The sequence below is a fragment of the Sinocyclocheilus rhinocerous genome, unplaced genomic scaffold (genome assembly GCF_001515625.1).
Source record: "Sinocyclocheilus rhinocerous isolate Xijiao unplaced genomic scaffold, SAMN03320098_v1.1 scaffold1813, whole genome shotgun sequence".
Taxonomy (NCBI): Eukaryota; Metazoa; Chordata; class Actinopteri; order Cypriniformes; family Cyprinidae; genus Sinocyclocheilus; species Sinocyclocheilus rhinocerous.
This window is the reverse complement of record NW_015623663.1, coordinates 178344-197194: the sequence shown is the minus strand read 5'-3', so window position 1 is coordinate 197194 and position 18851 is coordinate 178344. Positions and strand designations below refer to the sequence as shown.

The 18851-nt window shown below is 41.2% G+C and overlaps 1 protein-coding gene across 1 annotated transcript; it reads left to right on the top strand.

Annotated features, from left to right (window-relative positions):
- The first annotated feature begins 249 nt into the window (after positions 1-249).
- prokr1b (prokineticin receptor 1b) lies at positions 250-11576 on the top strand. Its single transcript, XM_016528981.1, has 3 exons — positions 250-318; positions 1620-2206; positions 10828-11576. The coding sequence occupies exons 2-3, from the start codon at positions 1737-1739 to the stop codon at positions 11543-11545; spliced, it is 1188 nt and encodes a 395-aa protein (XP_016384467.1). The 5' UTR covers positions 250-318; positions 1620-1736; the 3' UTR covers positions 11546-11576.
- Positions 11577-18851: the final 7275 nt, after the last annotated feature.

Below are 18851 nucleotides of genomic sequence, written 5' to 3'. Positions count from 1 at the left end.
GCAAACTACTTACAAACGGAGCTTTTAACTGAAGGATTAATTTGCCGTATTGCAGAGGCTCTTGGATTTGCGCGACACTGTAATTTAGTGAAAGACGCGTGACACCTGCACAGCGAACAGGTGGGAGGTATGCGAGGATCTCGAGGACTGAAGACGTCAGTGATCAGACTTTCACATTTGCCACAAGAGGGAGAGAGATGCTGATGTGTGTGAAGGACTCGCGCGCTGCACGCATCTGCATGTGAATTACACAGATGAGACTAAAGAAACATCACACACCGGCGACAATGACACGCGTCTCTCAACTCCTGAAAGTCGGTAAGTTTATTCACAACACGGGTTGAGGAAACTTCATCATATTTATATTTAACATCATGTTGGACAAAGTGTTAAATGTTTAGTTGTAACTGTTACAGCTCAAACTGTGTAATATTTAATTATTGATGTCTATTAGTGCTATTTTACTTCATGAACAGCTTCCAGCATAAACCGCTCTAATGTAATTAAGTGAAAGGGCAGCAGACAGTTATTGATTTTAATTTCAAGAAGACAAAAATTGTAAGAACGGCTACGTACATCATAATACCTCTTCTGATTATAGCATTAAAGCATATGGTGCATCATAACAAAATAATGATCAACATTCAGCTCCATATATCATGTGTTATAATGCATCATACTATTTATCATTTATATGCTATGAAATTATAATGTATATATATATATATATATATATATATAGGGACACGTTGTAACATGACCATATGACAGCTTAAAATGTAAGCTCCTTTTTAATGCATTGTTTATGCATGTTTCATATAAAGTGAAAGCAGAATGTTTATAGGATATTACATATTGTTGTGGTGCCAGGACGGCAAAATGTTTAATAATGTAAAATTAAATTTATTTCTGCTTTGAAATAAGCATCACACTCTTTTAATCTTGAATGTATAATATAGTCAAAGTCTCTTATTGCAAGACCTTAAACTGTTTAAAGAGATAGACATTTTCAAAATGGCATGTTTTACAATCCAAATGTTTTTGCTTTGCAAAGATCTATCATTTTATTTCTGCTTATTATTTATTTATTATTTTTTGAATATCTATGATTATTCTCTCACCCCCATGCCGTCCCAAAACTTTGTATGATTTTCTTTCTTCGAACACAAATGATGAAACTGTGAATAATAATCTGGTCGCTTTTTTCCATACAGTTATAGTGAGGGAGAGATGAGACTTTCAAGAAATTAAAGGCATCATAAAAGTTCTATAAAAGCTATATTGCAAGTCTTCTGAAGCCATGCGATAGCTTAATGTGAAAAACAGAAATTATAGTTATTAAATGATGATTTAATCTAGTGCTGCTGCGGTGAGTCAGTGAGTTGATGAGTTCATTCAAATGCTTTTGTGAACAGATTTACTTTTGAATAAGACTTCTTTTCAGTGACACGTTTCATTTTTGAGTGAACTGCTCTTTAAACTCAGATAGACATAATAGTATTTGCCACAATGTTTTTCAGTTATCATGAAATAATGTCAGTGTTTATGTTTTGTGTTTCATATGTGGCTTGTCTCCTGCTTTCTTCTCCTGGAAATGCAATCTGAAACCATTTCAAAAGACAAGAACATTCCTGGGTCATGACCACTGACTGCTAGAAAAAGACTAGTGAACTTTACGACACCAGAAACCCATCAGAAATCAACAGTGCTCATTGGCTTCTCTTGAATTCTCTGCCATGGAGGACGCAAACATCACTCACTTGGCAGCCGTCTTCGTGAACCCTCATAGTCAGGTGCCCGTTCTGGACGTTCACGACACTTACACTGACTTCTACGACATGGACTATGGTGTTCCTGCAGAGGAGATGCCGGACACCACGCAGGGACTGGCCTACTTCGTGGCCACCATCGTCATCGGAGCCGTGCTCGTCTGCATCATTCTGGTGTGCGGCTTCGGCAACTTCCTCTTCATAGCCACTCTGGCCCGATATAAAAAGCTCAGGAACCTCACCAACCTGCTGATCGCCAACCTGGCCATCTCCGACTTCATAGTGGCTGTGGTCTGCTGCCCTTTCTTGGTGGATTATTACGTGGTCAAGCAACTCTCCTGGGATCATGGGAAAGTGTTGTGTGCCTCCGTCAACTACCTCAGGACTGTCTCTCTCTATGTGTCTACCAATGCCTTACTGGCCATCGCCGTTGACAGGTTGGTGTGATTTAGATATCGTACCTCTGTCCTGCTAGACAGTTGAAAGGAAAGCCCGGGGCTGGGTCGCTTATTCAGCGGGCAAAATATCGTTGGCTTTCAGATTCATGCATTATGCATTGAGCTTCCTGAACAAAGCACTTCACAACATACTGCTCAAATAGATGATTGTGAGAAAATATTTCCTACTCTTCAACAAAAGCTTTCCAGTAATTGAGTAGGATTTAATAATCTACTGTGTATCATCCTTTATTGGCAACAAATCAAGTGATCCTCTTCACTAGGAAAAATACAACTGTACTTAAAAACAAATATAAAGGCTATAAGGTTTCAGCCTAAAAGCAGTAAATTAAAGCAATAAGTCGTTTGAGAGGCTATGAGTTATTATTTACAGTAAAGTAAAATTCACAATAAACAATACAAAATAAATCATTAGCCTAGCTGAAAGCTTTTTACAGTTGTCAAACAATGGAACAGCCCCAAAATATAATTTGTCTCATTTATTGCTGTTTTTTTTTTCTAAAACCATGTGCTTTTTTTGTGAGTGTGGCTCATAAAAGGAGAATTTTTGAAGAATCATTATTCAGCTCTTTTCCATGGTGTAATACCTCATAAGAGCAGCACATAAAAATAGCTTAAAACGTTGTGTAGTGTGTATGAGTTGCTGTATTCATGAGTATGCTGTCTTCTGATGTCATACAATAGATTTGTGTCATAAAGAAACCACAATGTATGCTTTTATTCGCTCATAATCTTCCCTTCTGCCAAAGTCTGAAATCTCATTTACATCTGCATTCATTAAAATGCACCATTCCAGGCTTGATGTCAAAGTTTTAAACAATAACAGCATACAGGTTTGGAACAACATAAAAGTGAGCAAATATGATGAAATGTACATTTTTAGATTAACTTTTGGTTACAGTTTCTATGAAGCCTGTATTTATAATGCATTATATGGGTATTCTTAAGGCATTACAATGTATGCAAAATGCATTATAAGCCTTAAATATTGACATTGTTCAAGTTCTGCACAGTATCTCACTGCATCATGAGATACAAACCATTACAAATCTTCTTGTAAACGAGCTTTATATATATAATAGTGGTCTTTGCTTTGAGTAATGTAACCTGAGTTAAGTCTTCTTTAAAACAGCCTTAAGATATCATCAATGGGTTATGACACATTTGCTATGAACATTTCTAATTTTAATATCCACAAAACCATATTTCATTGTTTTGCATGCAACATGGTTACCAGTGAGCTCACATTGAAATTCACATTGACTTCACAGGTATGAAGAAATATTCCTAACCACTCATAAGATGTAGTAAGAAACTGTGCATATCCTAATGTCAAGATATGAGACTTAAAATACATTTATCGATGACTTAAATGGTTAAAAATCATCATACTCTTAAAAGTTTAAACCACAAATAATTAATTAGATCCTTCATAATGTACTACTATGTATTTTTCTACTATGTATTTTATAAGGAATTATGCATCTATTACAATGTCTTAAGAATACCTTTATAAAACATTATAAATACAGGTTTCATAGAAAGTGTGACCAAACTTTTCAAATGTGCGGTCGCAGCTGTGTTTAATAGCTTCGAACACGTCACATCCATTCAGAATTTTGAGTCTGAACTATGTTTTATTTAATAAAATCTCCTTTTCTATCATCCTTTCCCTATGAAGGAGTAAAATATGTCCCGAGTAAACAACAATTATGTGCTCTTTACTTAAGCCTATTCTCAAACAGCTTGAACTGGAATAAAATATGTTGAAATATTGACAATATTAATGATTCATTTTGTCCTGTACCAGAGAACTACAATTTTGCTAAAATAAGAGAATAAAGAGTACATTACGGATTCTGTACTATTTCTACAGCAGTTAGATGTCAGAAGCATTTTATTTTTTAAAGCCAAACAACTTTTGAAGTTTCCCCGGACACTTCATCTTAATAAGTCATTTTTTACACAGTTCCATTTTCACAGGACGAGTTTGTTTGAACGTTATCACAGTCTTTTTTAATTCTGATAATTTGAGGACCACTTATAATTAAATCTGCCTCGCCTTTTGACTTGACTCTAATGACAGTCCATAATTAAGCAAAATTCAATTATGGATGACTTACATATGCATAAGCTTCTGATCTACTGATAGAAATCTTTAAATAAGACAAACGGAACAAATTGAACTAGATTAGCATTTTCTGAGGGAAACATCAGTGCTGGCAATGCAACAGAAGAAATGTGTTGAAGTGTTAGGGAAAATTAGGTTTCACACAAGACTCATAAACACTGTCACAGTGCAGTGCAAAGGTGGCAATAATGTTAATATACAATATATACCTGAAGTTGGCATATTTTACAGACATCACTCCACCCTTTACTGTATATCCATGGGTGGGAAACAACATTACCATTTAACATTAACTGAGTGAAAGTACAGATACCATAATAAAATGTTACTCCAGTAAAAGTACTTGTTTTCCATTTTACTTGAGTAAAAGTACAAAAGTACTTGATTTTAATGTACTTAAGTATTAAAAGTAAAAAAAAATTGATCAGTGAACCATGTGTATTATTTATTCTAGCCAGTACTAGTCAGGCTAGTCATTTAGTGTCTATTAGTGCAGACATTTAATGTGTTGATCTGCAAATAAGCAGTGGTGTAATGTAACGAATTAATAATACTTAGTTACAGTACTTAAGTATTTTTTGGGAGAATATATACTTAACTTGAGTTTTTATATTTCTGTCAACTTTCACTTTTACTCCACTACATTTCCAAATTAAAATGTATACTTATACTCCGATACATTTCCCCAAAGCATATTCGTTACTTACCACAAAAATAAAGTCGGAAGAACACAGACTGCAAGAAATCAGGTTTGACGAATCCGTGGTCTGGTGCTTGCAAGTTAGACTCCTAAAAACCAACTTTGCTCATGTGCAAACAAGTGCTTGCACAACCGCGGATGATTTCATTTTCCACTCAAGTTTAGGCTGGGGTGTGCGGTATACAGTATATCGTCTGCGATAATATGGTAAGTGTTGTTTTAACCATGTGCGATCTGACATTATCGAGTATATTTAAAAAAAAACACACACAGAAAGTGTACGCATACACTACATGATTTAGTCAACTAAAACGCATTTAGAATAATCAAAATTCAAGGCATTCTAAATTGTAGGTGGCAAAAATGCCTCTGTATGTCTTTTATATTTATATAATTTAATTGTCACCAAACAGGAGGACAAGACAGATAAGTAAAATCCAACAGTTAAGTTTATTGCTTATACGCTTATATGTGGTGGATAATAAGGTGAAACAGGTGAGGTGAGTTAATAGTCAGGTGAATTGGAGCGGGTGATTGCAAAGTGTGTGGCTAAGGGAACGGGTGACTCCGTGACATTAATATAGTTAATCTATATCACATGAAGAGTGCTGTTTTTCCCCAGTGCTGGAAAAAAAAAACAGCTAAAACTAGCCTATGCTGGTTGGCTGGTCTTAGCTGGTTTAGGCAGCGTAGTGCTGTTGAGCCCCTGGGTGAAGGTGTCGGTCCATCCCGCGGCAGACCCAGCATCTCATTCGGGGCTACAGATGAGGATAAGATGTCTATCATAACCTTAGAGGAGGAGCTTTTGTCATCTGATGCTGAAGATTCTGCTGAGCAACCCCTGGCAATAGCACCTCCATCCCCTGAGCACTCAAGGCTGGATGATTGGTATCTGGGCACCGGAAGTGCCTTTCTTCCCAGAGGTTAATGAAGAGCTCACTAAAATGTGGAAGGCACCTTACACCACCCAGTCACGTTTGAGCTCTTTCCCTCTCACTACCATTGATGGTGGGGCAGCCAAGGGGTATGTGGACGTTCCACAAGTGAAGCGTGTGGTTGTGGTGCACTTGTGCCTGCAAAACACTGCCACTTGGAGTAATCATCTGCAGCTCCCATCTCAGAGCGACGAATGTCATGGCGCGGTCCCTTGGGCAGGTGATGTCTACAATGGTAGTCCAGGAGCGCCATCTATGGCTGAACCTGGCTGAGATGCAGGACGCCAACAAAGTTCACTTTACTCCCTGTCAGTTCCGATGCTTTTCGTCACCACAGACCAAGAGTATGCGGATGCAGGACGCTTTGCTTCCTCATGCTTCCCTTGCCATCTCCTTCTCTGCCTTTAATTTTAGGAAGCTATGCTTCCCAGGTTGGGCACTCTTCCTTCCCCCTGCTGCACCACAGAGGGTATGTCAGAGATCGTCCCTCTGGTGATGCTTTCAGAGATTCCCCAGCCGTGTATGCAGAGATTGCAGTCCTCCTGGTGAAGGATGCAATAGAGCCTGTCCATCCAGTCGAGATGGAGGCGGGGTTTTACAGTCGTTACTTCATCGTACCCAAGAAAAGTGGTGGGCTATGACCAATCCTGGATCTGCGAGTCTTGAATCAGTCCCTTCACAGGCTTTCACTCAAGATGTTGATGCAGAAACACATTCTTTCTTGAGTTCGACACCAGAATTGGTTTTGCAGCGATCAACCTGAAGGACATGCACTGTCATGTCTTGATACTGCTTTGACACAGACCATTTCCCCGGTTTGAGGGTCGGGCTTATCAGTACAAGGTTCCCTTCGGGCTGTCCCTGTCTCCCCACATATTCACAAAAGCTGTGGAGGGTGCTCTGTCTCCATTACGGGAGAAGAGTATCCGAGTCCTCAACTGGCTTATATTAGCTCTCGAGATCTGTTGTGCAAGCACAGGGATAAGGTGCTTCAGCATTTCAGTCAGCTGGGGCTTGGGGTTAACTGGGAAAAGAACAAGCTCTTCCCTGTGCAGAGCATCTCTTTTCTCAGTATGGAGTTGGGCTCGGTCAATGTGACGGCACGTCTCACAAGCAAGCGTGCCCAGTCAGTGCTGACCTGACTGAATTCGTTCATGGGGAAAACAGCGATTCCTCTAAAACAATTTCAGAGGCTCCTGGGGCATATGGCATCTGCAGCTGTGGTAACACCTCTCGGATTGCTACATATGAGACTGCTTCAGCACTGGCTGCACAGCTGAGTCCCAAGATGGTCACGGCACCGCGGCATGCATCGGGTGATTGTTTCGTCAATTTGTTATTGTCCTTTCAGCCCCTGGACAGACCTTGCTTTTCTTCGGGCAGGGGTGCCCTTGGAGCAAGTGTCGAGGCATATTGTTGTTATAACAGATGTCTCCAGGACGGGCTGGGCAACTAAATGCCCTGCAGTGGCATATTAATTGCCTCGAGTTGCTGGCAGTACTAATTGCCCTTTGCTGGATTTGACCACTGCTACAAGGCAAGCATGTACTTGTCTGGACAGCCAACACTGCGACAGTTGCGTACATCAACCATCAAGGTGGAGTACGCTCTCGTTGCATGTCACAACTCGCCCACCATCTCCTCCTTTGGAGTCCGACGCAGCTCAAATCGCTGTGTGCCATTCATGTTTCGGGGGAGCTCAACCATGCAGCCAATGCACTCTCCTGGCAGCTTACCCTCCTGGGAGAATGGAGACTCCATCCCCAGGTGGTTCAGCTAATTTGTAGTTGATTCGGGGAAGCACAGGTTGATCTGTTTGCTTCCCAGGAATCCTCCCATTGCCAATTGTTCTATTTCCTGACTGAGGACTCCCTCAGCATGGATGTGCTGGCACACAGCTGGCCCTGGGGGCTGCACAAGTATGCCATCCCCCAAGTGAGTCTCCTTGCACATACTCTGTGCAAGATCAGGGAAAATGGGGAGCAGGTGCTGTTGGTTGCTCCCTATTGGCCCACCCGGACCTGATTTTCCAACCTCATGCTTCTCGTGACAGCCCCTTCCTGGAGAATTCCCCTGAGGAAAGACCTTTTTTTTCTCAGGGGCAGGGCACCATCTGGCACCTGTGTACCTATCTCTGGAACCTGCACGTTTGGATTCTGGATGGGACGCGGCAGATTTCACTGGCTTGTCACACTCATTGCTAGTTTTACTTGATCTTAGTGCTGCGTTCAAAACTATAGATCATGACATACTCATAGATCGATTACAAAACTATACAGGTATTCAAGGGCAGGCTTTAAGATGGTTTAGATCCTACCTGTCCGATCGCTACCATTTTGTTCATTTAAATGGCGAGCCATCTCAATTATCACCAGTAAAATATGGAGTGCCACAAGGATCTGTCCCAGGTCCTCTGCTATTTTCACTGTACATGTTGCCCCTTGGTAATATTATCAGAAAATACGGGATTAGGTTCCACTGTTATGCTGCTGATATTCAACTATATATCTCAACAAGACCAGATGAAACTTCTAAATTATCTAAGCTAACAGAGTGTGTTAAAAATGTAAAAGATTGGATGACCAATAATTTTCTCCTATTAAATTCGGATAAGACAGAGATATTACTTATTACCAAAAGACAGTACACAGGATCATATTACCCCAATTTATAGTCTCTGCACTGGCTACCTATTAAAGGTACAATAGGAGATCTTGGAAAATGCTAACTTTAGCCTGATAGCACTGAAAGCGAACGTCCCACCCTTCCTGCAATCGCCGTCCAAAGCCGAACTGGGTGCGCAGAGGTATGCTAATACATACGTTGACAGGCAGGTAGGAAAGCATATTAAAAGTCACCACTGATAAGCTACCACTAAATATTGTAGAAACTTAATTTGCTGTAAAGTTGCTTTGCACCGATTTGTATCGTGAAAAGCGCTATACAAATAAACTTGACAACAAATTGAATTGAATTTAATTGTCACAGGCTGTGATATATATTATCACTCAGGCTAGAGCCCCCTCTACTAGGCAGGCTTATGCTCTGAAGTGGAGTCTGTTCATTGATTGGTGTTCTTCTCTGCGAAAAGACCCCTGAGGATACCCAGTCAGCGTTGTGCTTTCCTTCCTGCAAGAGAAGTTGGAGCGGAGGCTGTCCCTCTCCACTTTGAAAGTGTATGTCACCGCTATTGCGGCACACCACGATGCAGTGGATGGAAGATCATTGGGGAGGCACGACCTGATTATCAGGTTCCTGAGGGGTGCGAGGAGGTTAATCCTCCTAGATCATGCCTCATTCCCTTTTGGGATCTCTCTGTGGTCCTGGCAGGATCTCGAACAGCCCCCTTTCATCCACTTGATTCAGTTCAAACTTAACATCCTGTCTTTGAAGACAGTGCTTCTGGTCGTGCTCACTTCCATCAAGAGGGTTGGGGACCTGCAGGCATTTTCGGTCAACAAATCGTGCCTTGAGTTTGGGCCAGCTGACTCTTACATTATCCTGAGACTCCGGCCTGGTCATGTGCCAAAAGTTCCCACCACTCCACCCCCCTTTGAGGGTGAGAGCTCACTCCAATCGGAGTTTGGCCTCTTCCTGGGCATTAGCACACGACACCTCTCTAGCAGACATCTGCAGAGTTCCGGACTGGGTGACACCTAATACTTTTGCAAAATGTTTCTTCCCATGTGTTGGGTTTAATTTGCGGGAGGATTGGCTCGATGTTTCCCTTGCGGCGCCATTCTTCTGGTTGGTGGATATGTGTGCTTTATCTTCTTCTGGTATAGTTCCCCTGTAGGGTGAACTCTGGTCGATTTCCCTCAGCACCCTGTGGCACTCAGACTCAGCGGAGGAGTCTCTTGCCAGGTTCTGTACTTGTGTTGTATGACTTTGTCACCCCCTGTACTGAACCAGGTGCCCATACATGTGATTCCCCTTGGATAGTCCTGTATGTAATTTCCAAGGTACAGTTTCCCTTAGTAAACCCATTGACTTTCCCTTGACAGACCTCTGTCAACACAGGTGAATGTAACTGACTGAAGAAGGGAACGGAGATGTAACGTCCCTCATGCCACAACCTTAAACTGTACTGAATGCCGGGATGCTTTCTCAGCACAAACCTGAATGAGTGGATGCACGCTGCCATCTTATATACCCGTATGTATGGGGAGTGGCTTGGGATGCAAATTCCACTCGCCAGTCATTGGCCGTTTCATGTAATGCTCAAAGGTGATTGGGGCTCCCAAGTGAGACCCCTAACGTTTGTGTCGACATAACGTCTCTGTTCCCTCCTTCAGGAAACGAGGGTTTCATTACATAACGTAACCTAAATGATTTTGGCTCATTTTGACCAGATCACTTTGTGTTTTTTTGGAAAGAATAAGCTCATGAATCAGACAACGCTCTTGCGTCTTCAAAGGGGGTGGTTATTTTTTAAGATCAAAATAACTAGAAACAACTTCTTGTTATGAAATGTATTGGAGTAAAAAGTATGATATTACGCTTTGTAATGTAGTGAAGTAAAAAGTAAAAAAATAAAGTACTCTGATAAAGTACAGAAACTTGAAAAGATACTAGTAAAAATACTCCGTTACTGTCCACCACCGCTACTTGGCATATACCACTGACATCTAAACTCACATAACGTGACTGTGCTGAAAACAGTGACTATGACTGAATGTAAATGTGCATGGCACAGCACTAAACCAGTGCAGCCTGTTAATTAGTACCTGGTTCAACAGGATTGTAAGTGTTTAAAATGCAGGTTTTTAGTGAATTTGCCCCATAGAGAAAGGAAATTGAATGGAATCCCACTAATTGTCATTGTTGTGTTTAGGTATATGGCCATCGTTCATCCCTTGAGGCCCAGAATGAAGCACCAGACCGCATACTGTCTCATAACTGGGGTGTGGATCGTCTCAGTGCTCATTTCCATTCCCTCTGCCTACTTCGCGTCCGCAACCAAAGTCCCCAATGGAGCAAACCGCAGCAAGACCTTCTGCGCCCAGATCTGGACGGTGGACCAGCAGCTGTATTATCGCTCATATTACCTGTTTATCTTCGCCGTGGAGTTTGTGGGCCCAGTGCTCACCATGGCCCTGTGCTATCTGCGCATCTCCAGAGAGCTCTGGTTCAAGAGTGTGCCAGGTTTCCAAACGGAGCAGATCCGCAAACGCCTGCGCTGCCGGAGGAAGACTGTCATTGTGCTGATAGGCATTCTCACAGCGTACATCCTCTGCTGGGCTCCATACTACGGCTACACCCTCCTGCGCGATTTCTACCCCACGCTCATCTCCCGAGAGAGGAACTCCCTGGTGGCTTTCTACATTATCGAGTGCATCGCCATGAGCAACAGCATGATCAACACGTTCTGCTTCGTCAGTGTAAAGAACAACACTGTCAAATATTTCAAAAGGATCGTTCTCCTGCGCTGGAAATCCACCTACACCTCCAGGAAGAGCGCAGATGAGTCAGACATCAATCCCCAACTCACTGAATGTAGAAAGGAAGCTGAGCTGAGTGGTATTCACGTCACCCATATTACAGATGATTAAAGTGAACTGATGATGCTGCTTATGGGCACTGTTCTGCAGATGAATATCGCCTGACTGATGTTATATTTTAGTGTTTTTTTTTCCCTGTGAAATGCGCCATTTTCATACTTCGCATGTATAATGTGTTTATGATACAGCAAAAATGATAATTTGAGTTGTTTTGCACAGATTTTTTTTTATGAGTGAATTAACTACTCATCCCTTAAAGCATTGAGAATGATAAAGCAATGGTTCAATCCTAGCGTTTCCGACGCAGCTCGAGTTCCTGAAGAGGAACTACTGACTTATAGTTATTGATTATAAGTATAGAAACTTTTTTTTTTGGCAAAATATTTAGATACAATCATTTAAGCATGTGTCAGGAGACTCAACACCATTCGCAATGCTTTGTGAGAATGGCTCAGTATGCTGACATTTTTAATTGCAAATCTATGTTGTCATGGTAACAGCCTTCTCTGATTGGTGAAGGGTTTATTCTGGATTATGGGTAGTGTAGTTATTTACATTAAAATGTAAACATTTTCATATGGTACGTTCATATGGTATTGTTAAAAATCAATTTCTCTATGAAAAAAATTAGTGGGATTTTTTACAAAACTGTTATGCTCGATTGTTGAAAATAACTAAATACAATCTTTTTCAGAAGCATTTGTACAAATACATGTATGGCCTCATTGAACCACCACTCATTAGTTTACTGTTACATAATATAGATTATTTAAAAACCAGTCTGATTAGCGAGGTCCTTTATCAGTGGATGTTTTATATATAAAAGTTTATCTTTACTTGGTTCTGAAATGTGGTTGTTTGCTGTCTTTTGTGTTGGTTAGTACAGTATCTGCATGCATTCTAGCCAAATAAAGTAGAACCTGAGAACCAAGCCATGTGTCATGAAGAGTCCTCGAAATTTAGAGTCATAATTCAAGAAGCCATATCGACCAGTTTAGAGGTAATGTCAGGATGTTCAATCTCACATAACCTACGAGTTATATTTCTGTTTGCTCTTTAAAGCAGGGTCTATTTATCTAAGGTCCAAGGACAGTTCATGCATAATTTATAGATTCTGTCAATACTCAAACTCATAACTTGAATTTTTTAATCATAATGTGAATTGTGGTCATGTACCAGTGTAATAATAGCTCATGATGTCTAAATCTGGATCAGATCTGTTTAATATTTACTTTGCATTATAGCAGTGAATTTGAATGCAACTTACACAAAACAATTGTATCTTTACTTATTTTTATTTTATATAATGGTTCATCTGTCATCTGTTCTCTTGGCTATGTTATAGTCAATTAAGTCAAGCCTTCAAAATTTTGCCACCATTTACCCACCATGTAGCTCTCATCTAAACTGTATTCCTTTGAATCTTAAAAAGAGGTATTATCAAAATGCCAAAACTGCTGTTGTTTGTACAATGAAATTGCATGCTGATCACTGCCTATCAAGTTCTGCTGCAATTTTCGTTCCTTTGTCTCATGCCAGGACTGCCATTGCTGCTCTCAGTGAGGGGTAAAAAGCATATAATGACCCTAAATCTAGCCTACAACAGACACATGTTTGTTTTTTGATAATAGCTGGTAACCTTTTGCTTTTGAAATAATTTTATGGTGACACTTTAGTTTGGGGACCAATTCTCACTATCAACTAAATAATAACTATGACGTTCGCCTCAATAAACTACTAATTTGCTGCTTATTAATAGTTAGTAAGCTAATTGTTAAGTTTAGGTATGGGAGAGAGAGAGAGAGAGAAAACCAACCAAAAATTCACATAAATTGTAAGAATATGTTAATCATAGATTTGCAGAGATGCACAGAAGCTGGTCTAAACCTGGCTGAACCTGTCTCAGGATTATGCAAGGCAGCTGTCAGAAAAAAAAAAAAAATTATTCAGACCAGCAATCACAGACCCCTCTAAAACTTCTTCATTATCATAAAATGCTTCAGTTAGTTTTCATGTTTGTGCTATTTAACTTCTGTGCACAGTATAACTGGATTCATCTGATCAATTATGGAATAAATAGTCATCTCTTAAATTCTGATTGAATTAGCCACGTTCAAAGCAGTTACAGATAAACAAATGCCTTTATTAAAGAGCTAGGATGTTACATTGCCTGGCAACCTTCAATTGCATATAGTTAAAGCATGTTCATACCAAGAACGATAACTATAAAGATAACATAAAGATTTCCATGATACCTGACCATAACATTGTTTAATATGTATGTTAATATGCATGTATGTTGTCTGCTGCTTTAAATGCTTGAGCGCTTCAATATCGTTCCCCTCTGTTGTGATCACCATAGTTGTGGTGTTGTGGATGATTATTAAAACTTTATCGTTATTGTATTCGTTAAAGTTTTCTACCTTGCTGTGATTGGACCTTTCGATTAAAAGACGTATATTACTAGAAAAATTGTTTATTCTATTCATTATTATTCAAATATTTATGGAACATTGGTGTCTTTTAGCATATTGCTGTTGGGTCCAGTTTTAAAGCAGTAAGCCATTCAAAGCCATGCTGTGATTTTACCACAGTTAAGGGGGTTTTAGATACTCCACTTCTTAACATGCAGAACAATAACCCCACAGTAAAATCATTGCTTGTTGAGGCTTTATTGCTTTAGTAAATCACTTCTGCTGTAGACAAAAGTATGAATGCTTAACAGACATTGTCATTATTTTTACCTTCTAATTTTAAGCTAACATGGATTGACCTTTTCAAGAACTATCTGGCAGTGAATGTGCTAATGTCCCTGATTCATTTAGAGATGCTCATTTCGTGTTCTTAGTCTAATGGAATTTGCAGCTCATTATGCTAGTCTTGTCTGGGATAATTGTGTAAAACTCATAGATGATTATTTGTTATTGCCGTAAGCAGCTCTTATCAGACCTGTTAGTCTTTCATGCTTTTAGTCAAACTGCTAATTAACACAAAAATAGGCTGATTTCTGTGTTTTGGGCGGTTGTTTGCAAGCAGATCTAAACTGTCATGATTCAGTCATACACTGACTCAAACAGCAACACAATGACGGGGTCACAGAAAGCTGCAAAAACAGTGAATTATGTATGAGTCTTGTCTTAATTATCTTACCTGCTCTTTCTAGATCCACTGCCTGGATAAGTTCCCACTGAAGAAAGTTCACAGCTCTCACAGGGAGATGAGAAGGATGGGTGAATTTTATATGGAGGATGACAGTCGGGGGTTTGGAACTAAGAATACTCTAAATTCCCTCAAAAGAAAAACAGTTTTTAGCCAAAAATGCATCTTGACAAACTTTAATTTTAGAAAACTTGATTGTTAAGCAAAGTTTAATTGCTGAATTTCAGGTGAAGAACTGCACTACATGTAATCCTGAGAAGAGATTCACTAAGTTACTGTTACCATGGAAATGGCAAAAGAGCTTAGCAGCGACCTAGTCACAAATGAAGTAATTGCTCCTGTTCACCCTTTCTGACTTGGTAGATGGGGAATAAAGTGTATATATAAGGTTTATTGGTTCATTAAAGGCAAAATAACACAACATCATCACAGGTACAGTACTTTGGTAGCTTAAGTCTACCTCACAGGCAGATTCATCAAGGTTTCATAGAGAGCAGGGTGTGTGAGTCACATCACCTAATCACTGAGGTGCCTCAAGGTTCAGTGCTTGGTCAGCTCCTTTTCTAGACAGAGCCCCTTCTAATTTCTGCCAACCCATCGGCCGACCACAATAGAACTTTCACACTGTGTTTAACCCCGGTTATCATCGTTCTGTCCCCACATTTGACCCTGGGTAAAGGCAGGTTTCACACTTGTAATTTAGAAGCAGCACTAGCACTGGGGTTATGAAACCCTGCTCCAGAGCAGGATAAGCTCTGCTTTTGTGGTGTTAACCCTGCATAACGGTGCCAAATGTGTTCAGTATGAAACGATGTGTTGTTTGAATGTTGAAATGTTATCATTAGATGATTGGCAACAGACAGCCAATAGTGTGCCTCATATTCATGTGCTTTGGACAGCCATGGAAATAGTCATTTCAGTGTTTAAGGGGAAAAATGTCAAATCATGACAAATGTTAACTGAAGTGAAACAGAAACCATTTAGTTCTTACCTTTATAGTCTGAAAAGTCCATTAAAGAAAAAACGTGATAGTACAGTGTGCAGTACGTAATATGAGGATGCACAATACTAGAGCCGTTACATAAACAGGTCGAGTTCTGCGTTTGTCTGATCAATGACACTAACACTGCAAATATGCAAATAAGAACCCGGGGTTTAGGAATGTATAGTGGGAAACGTCAGCAAATGAATACACAGGATCAATTGTTAACCCCAGGTAAATTGTGAGCAGTGAGAAACGTGACGATAACTCACTCCACAACACTAATGCAAACAAGATAGCAAAGAACCTGGGAATACTGTTTGATGACTTACTGAGCTTTACCACCCATGGTTGTGCAGGTGCATTACATGATCCGGTCTTCAATCAACCAAAGAGAGCCAATATCACACTTCTCCTGATCTCACTCCACTGGCTACCAGTTTCTGCCAGAATCAAATTGAAGGCTTTGATGCTGGACTGCCACTGGAAACACATTCTCCAACTTCAATATAAAGCTGTACGATTAATATGAATAAAACTAAAATCACAATTTGACTTGATCTTACAGGACTGTGAGTTTGAGTCGCTTATAACCTGCATTTGAAAAAGCAACACACGCTTAACATTATACCAAACTTGTAATGAGAAGCGTTTATAAAATCTGTTGTCCAACAAAAGACATAATTTAATAACATGTTTTACTCTAGTGTTTGAAATACCATCCTTTTGTGATCTGTTTCTTCTTATCACAGAATAAAGCACAAAATATATTATTTTCTTGTATTCTTTTCTAGTGGTTCTCAACTCTTATCCTGGGGACCCACTGCTCTGCACATTTTGTATGTCTTCCTTATTTAACACACCTGATTCAGATCATCAGCTCATCAGAGACATACAAAAATGTGTAGTGCGATGGTTGGGGAAAGTTACTTTTAAAACTAATGCATTACGATATGGTGTTACTCCCTAAAAAAGTAACTAATTGCATTACTTAGTTACTTTTTATATTAATTTGAGGAATAGTGAATCTGTTTTTGTGCAAGTGAGATGAGTAAATGCATGTTGACATTTAGTAAGCATCCTGTTTCCACAGTGCACAGAACACCTCTGCACTTACTCCCAATTACTCTCAACATGGGTACAGGAGAGCTGTCAGTCAATACATGATGTTTTATTAACAAAGTTCGGGAGGAGCACGTCAGATACTTAGCCTAATTAACACAAGAGGAGCCCACTCAAGTCAATTAACACCAAGAGGTATAAATACAGCAGACTTACCTCTATCTTTTGACAGTTTATCAGCATTTGGATCGCCCGTTTGCTACTATGTCGCAAAGCCAAAACTTCCCGTCTGACGACGACTCTGCCAGCAATCTGCCAGCCCCAGGACCACTCCTTCCCCGTGTGGTACTGCAACTGAGCTTTAGGCCCCATCTTGTGGGCACCGTACTATTCGAGCAGCCACTCGCCTCCCAAGATGCCGAGGCCTACCCTCGCCACCTCCGGCAGGAACCCCAGCCGAGTCCCCGGCGTCCTCCTATTGTTCAGCCTTGCCAACGATTCCGCCCATCGGAAAGTGGACAGTGTCGAGTCTGAGGCAAGCGCTGACCAACTCCGACGTTCAGCCTTCACGCAAGTTAAACAAAGCAGAGTTATATGACTTGTACACAAATCTGCAATCAGCTAACCTCTCTCCTAAGTCCACCCTAGCCCCAAAGGTGGCCAAAAACAAGCAAGCGCTTTGCCGCCTCCGCCGTCAATCACAGCCCCGCCTCCCGCTACTTCCAGCTCGGAGCATGCAGTCCAAGCAAGTGCATGGCCGCACCCACTGTTAAACACAGCCCCGCCTCCTGCCCCCTTCAGCTCAGGGCTCACAGCCCAAGCAAGCACTTGGCCACACTCGTTGTCAAACACAGCCCCACCCCCTGTCCCCTCCAGCTCTCTCCTCCAAACGAAATCAAAATACTCGCTCTTCACCGCAACACCAATGCCCGTCCCACCAAACGCCGTCGCCTCAGAACCTCCCCAAGTGGCTCACAACATCAGAGCGCAGATCTTAGCAGGTGTGGATGTCGATCTTTCTTTACTTCTTTCCCTTCTGCCCACTTCCGACTCAATCCCCTTTCATCACATTTACATTCCTTTTCCGAGTTCACTATTGCATTCAGTCGGTTCACAGAGATCATTTGTTCAGCCTTCCCCCACAGGCGACGCAAACTCGATTACTTGTCAATCATAGCCGATCTCACGTTGTCCTATGGAGGGGGGCATTTCTATATGTACCACAAACTTTTTCCGCAAAATGCGCAGTACGAGTCACCCAATGGAACCAATGCCCATACTGGGGTGCACTCGATCCGGATCTCTACAGCAGGGTGTTCTTAGGCTGCAGGAACATTTCATGTGCGGTTTGCAGGTCAGTCGCCCACTCCACCATGATTTGCCCACAAATCAATCCGTCCATACACCCATGCCCAGATACATCCTCCGTGAAATCCTCCAGCTACGTGCCAAGACCCGCAACCACCGCAAACTCAGATTCTGAGCAAAGAGCCCCCTCTGCAGCAAATAACAGGCAGCCATGCATCTCGTTCAACAGCAGGAGATGCACCAGACAGTGCTGCCACTACCTTCACATGTGCAGATTCTGCGGCGCCGACCACCACCCAGACAGAGATTTCACTTATTATCTTCTGTCCGGCCTCAGACATGGTTTTTTCCGAGCTTGGAATCCCTATCGCTCAGGAAAAATCCATGGGTCACGCTACATCCATCGAGTTCCTTGGCATTAACTTAGACTCAGCGAAATTTCAGGTTTGCCTGCCCAAGGAGAAGATCGATATAATAATTCTCGTCTCCTCCTCCCTCCTAGCCCAAGCTTTTCTAAACGCAAACTCCTTTCTCTGCCCGGGCATTTTAACTTCACAATGCGCATTATTCCCCAAAGCCGCCCTTTCATCTCGCATCTTTTCTCACTCGCAACTTCGGTTCACGCACTCAAGGACCTCATTTCCATATCTCATGTGTCCCGCGACGAACTTAGGTTATGGATAATATTCCTTAAACAATGGAACGGCCTTTCCCTTTTCTATAACAACCTCGTTTCATCTTACGTCGACATCCAACTGTTTATAGACGCAGCTCCCTCAATCAGCTTCGGAGATTTTTACAAAGGAAGTTGGTTCGTGTCTCCATGCCCCCCCCCCCCCCCCCCCC

Excerpts from the sequence above, each read along its gene's own strand:
- prokr1b (XM_016528981.1), top strand. The coding sequence starts at position 1,737 with ATGGAGGACGCAAACATCACTCACTTGGCAGCCGTCTTCGTGAACCCT. Across the intron at positions 2,207-10,827 it reads CTGGCCATCGCCGTTGACAG|GTATATGGCCATCGTTCATC; the intron begins GTTGGTGTGATT and ends TGTTGTGTTTAG.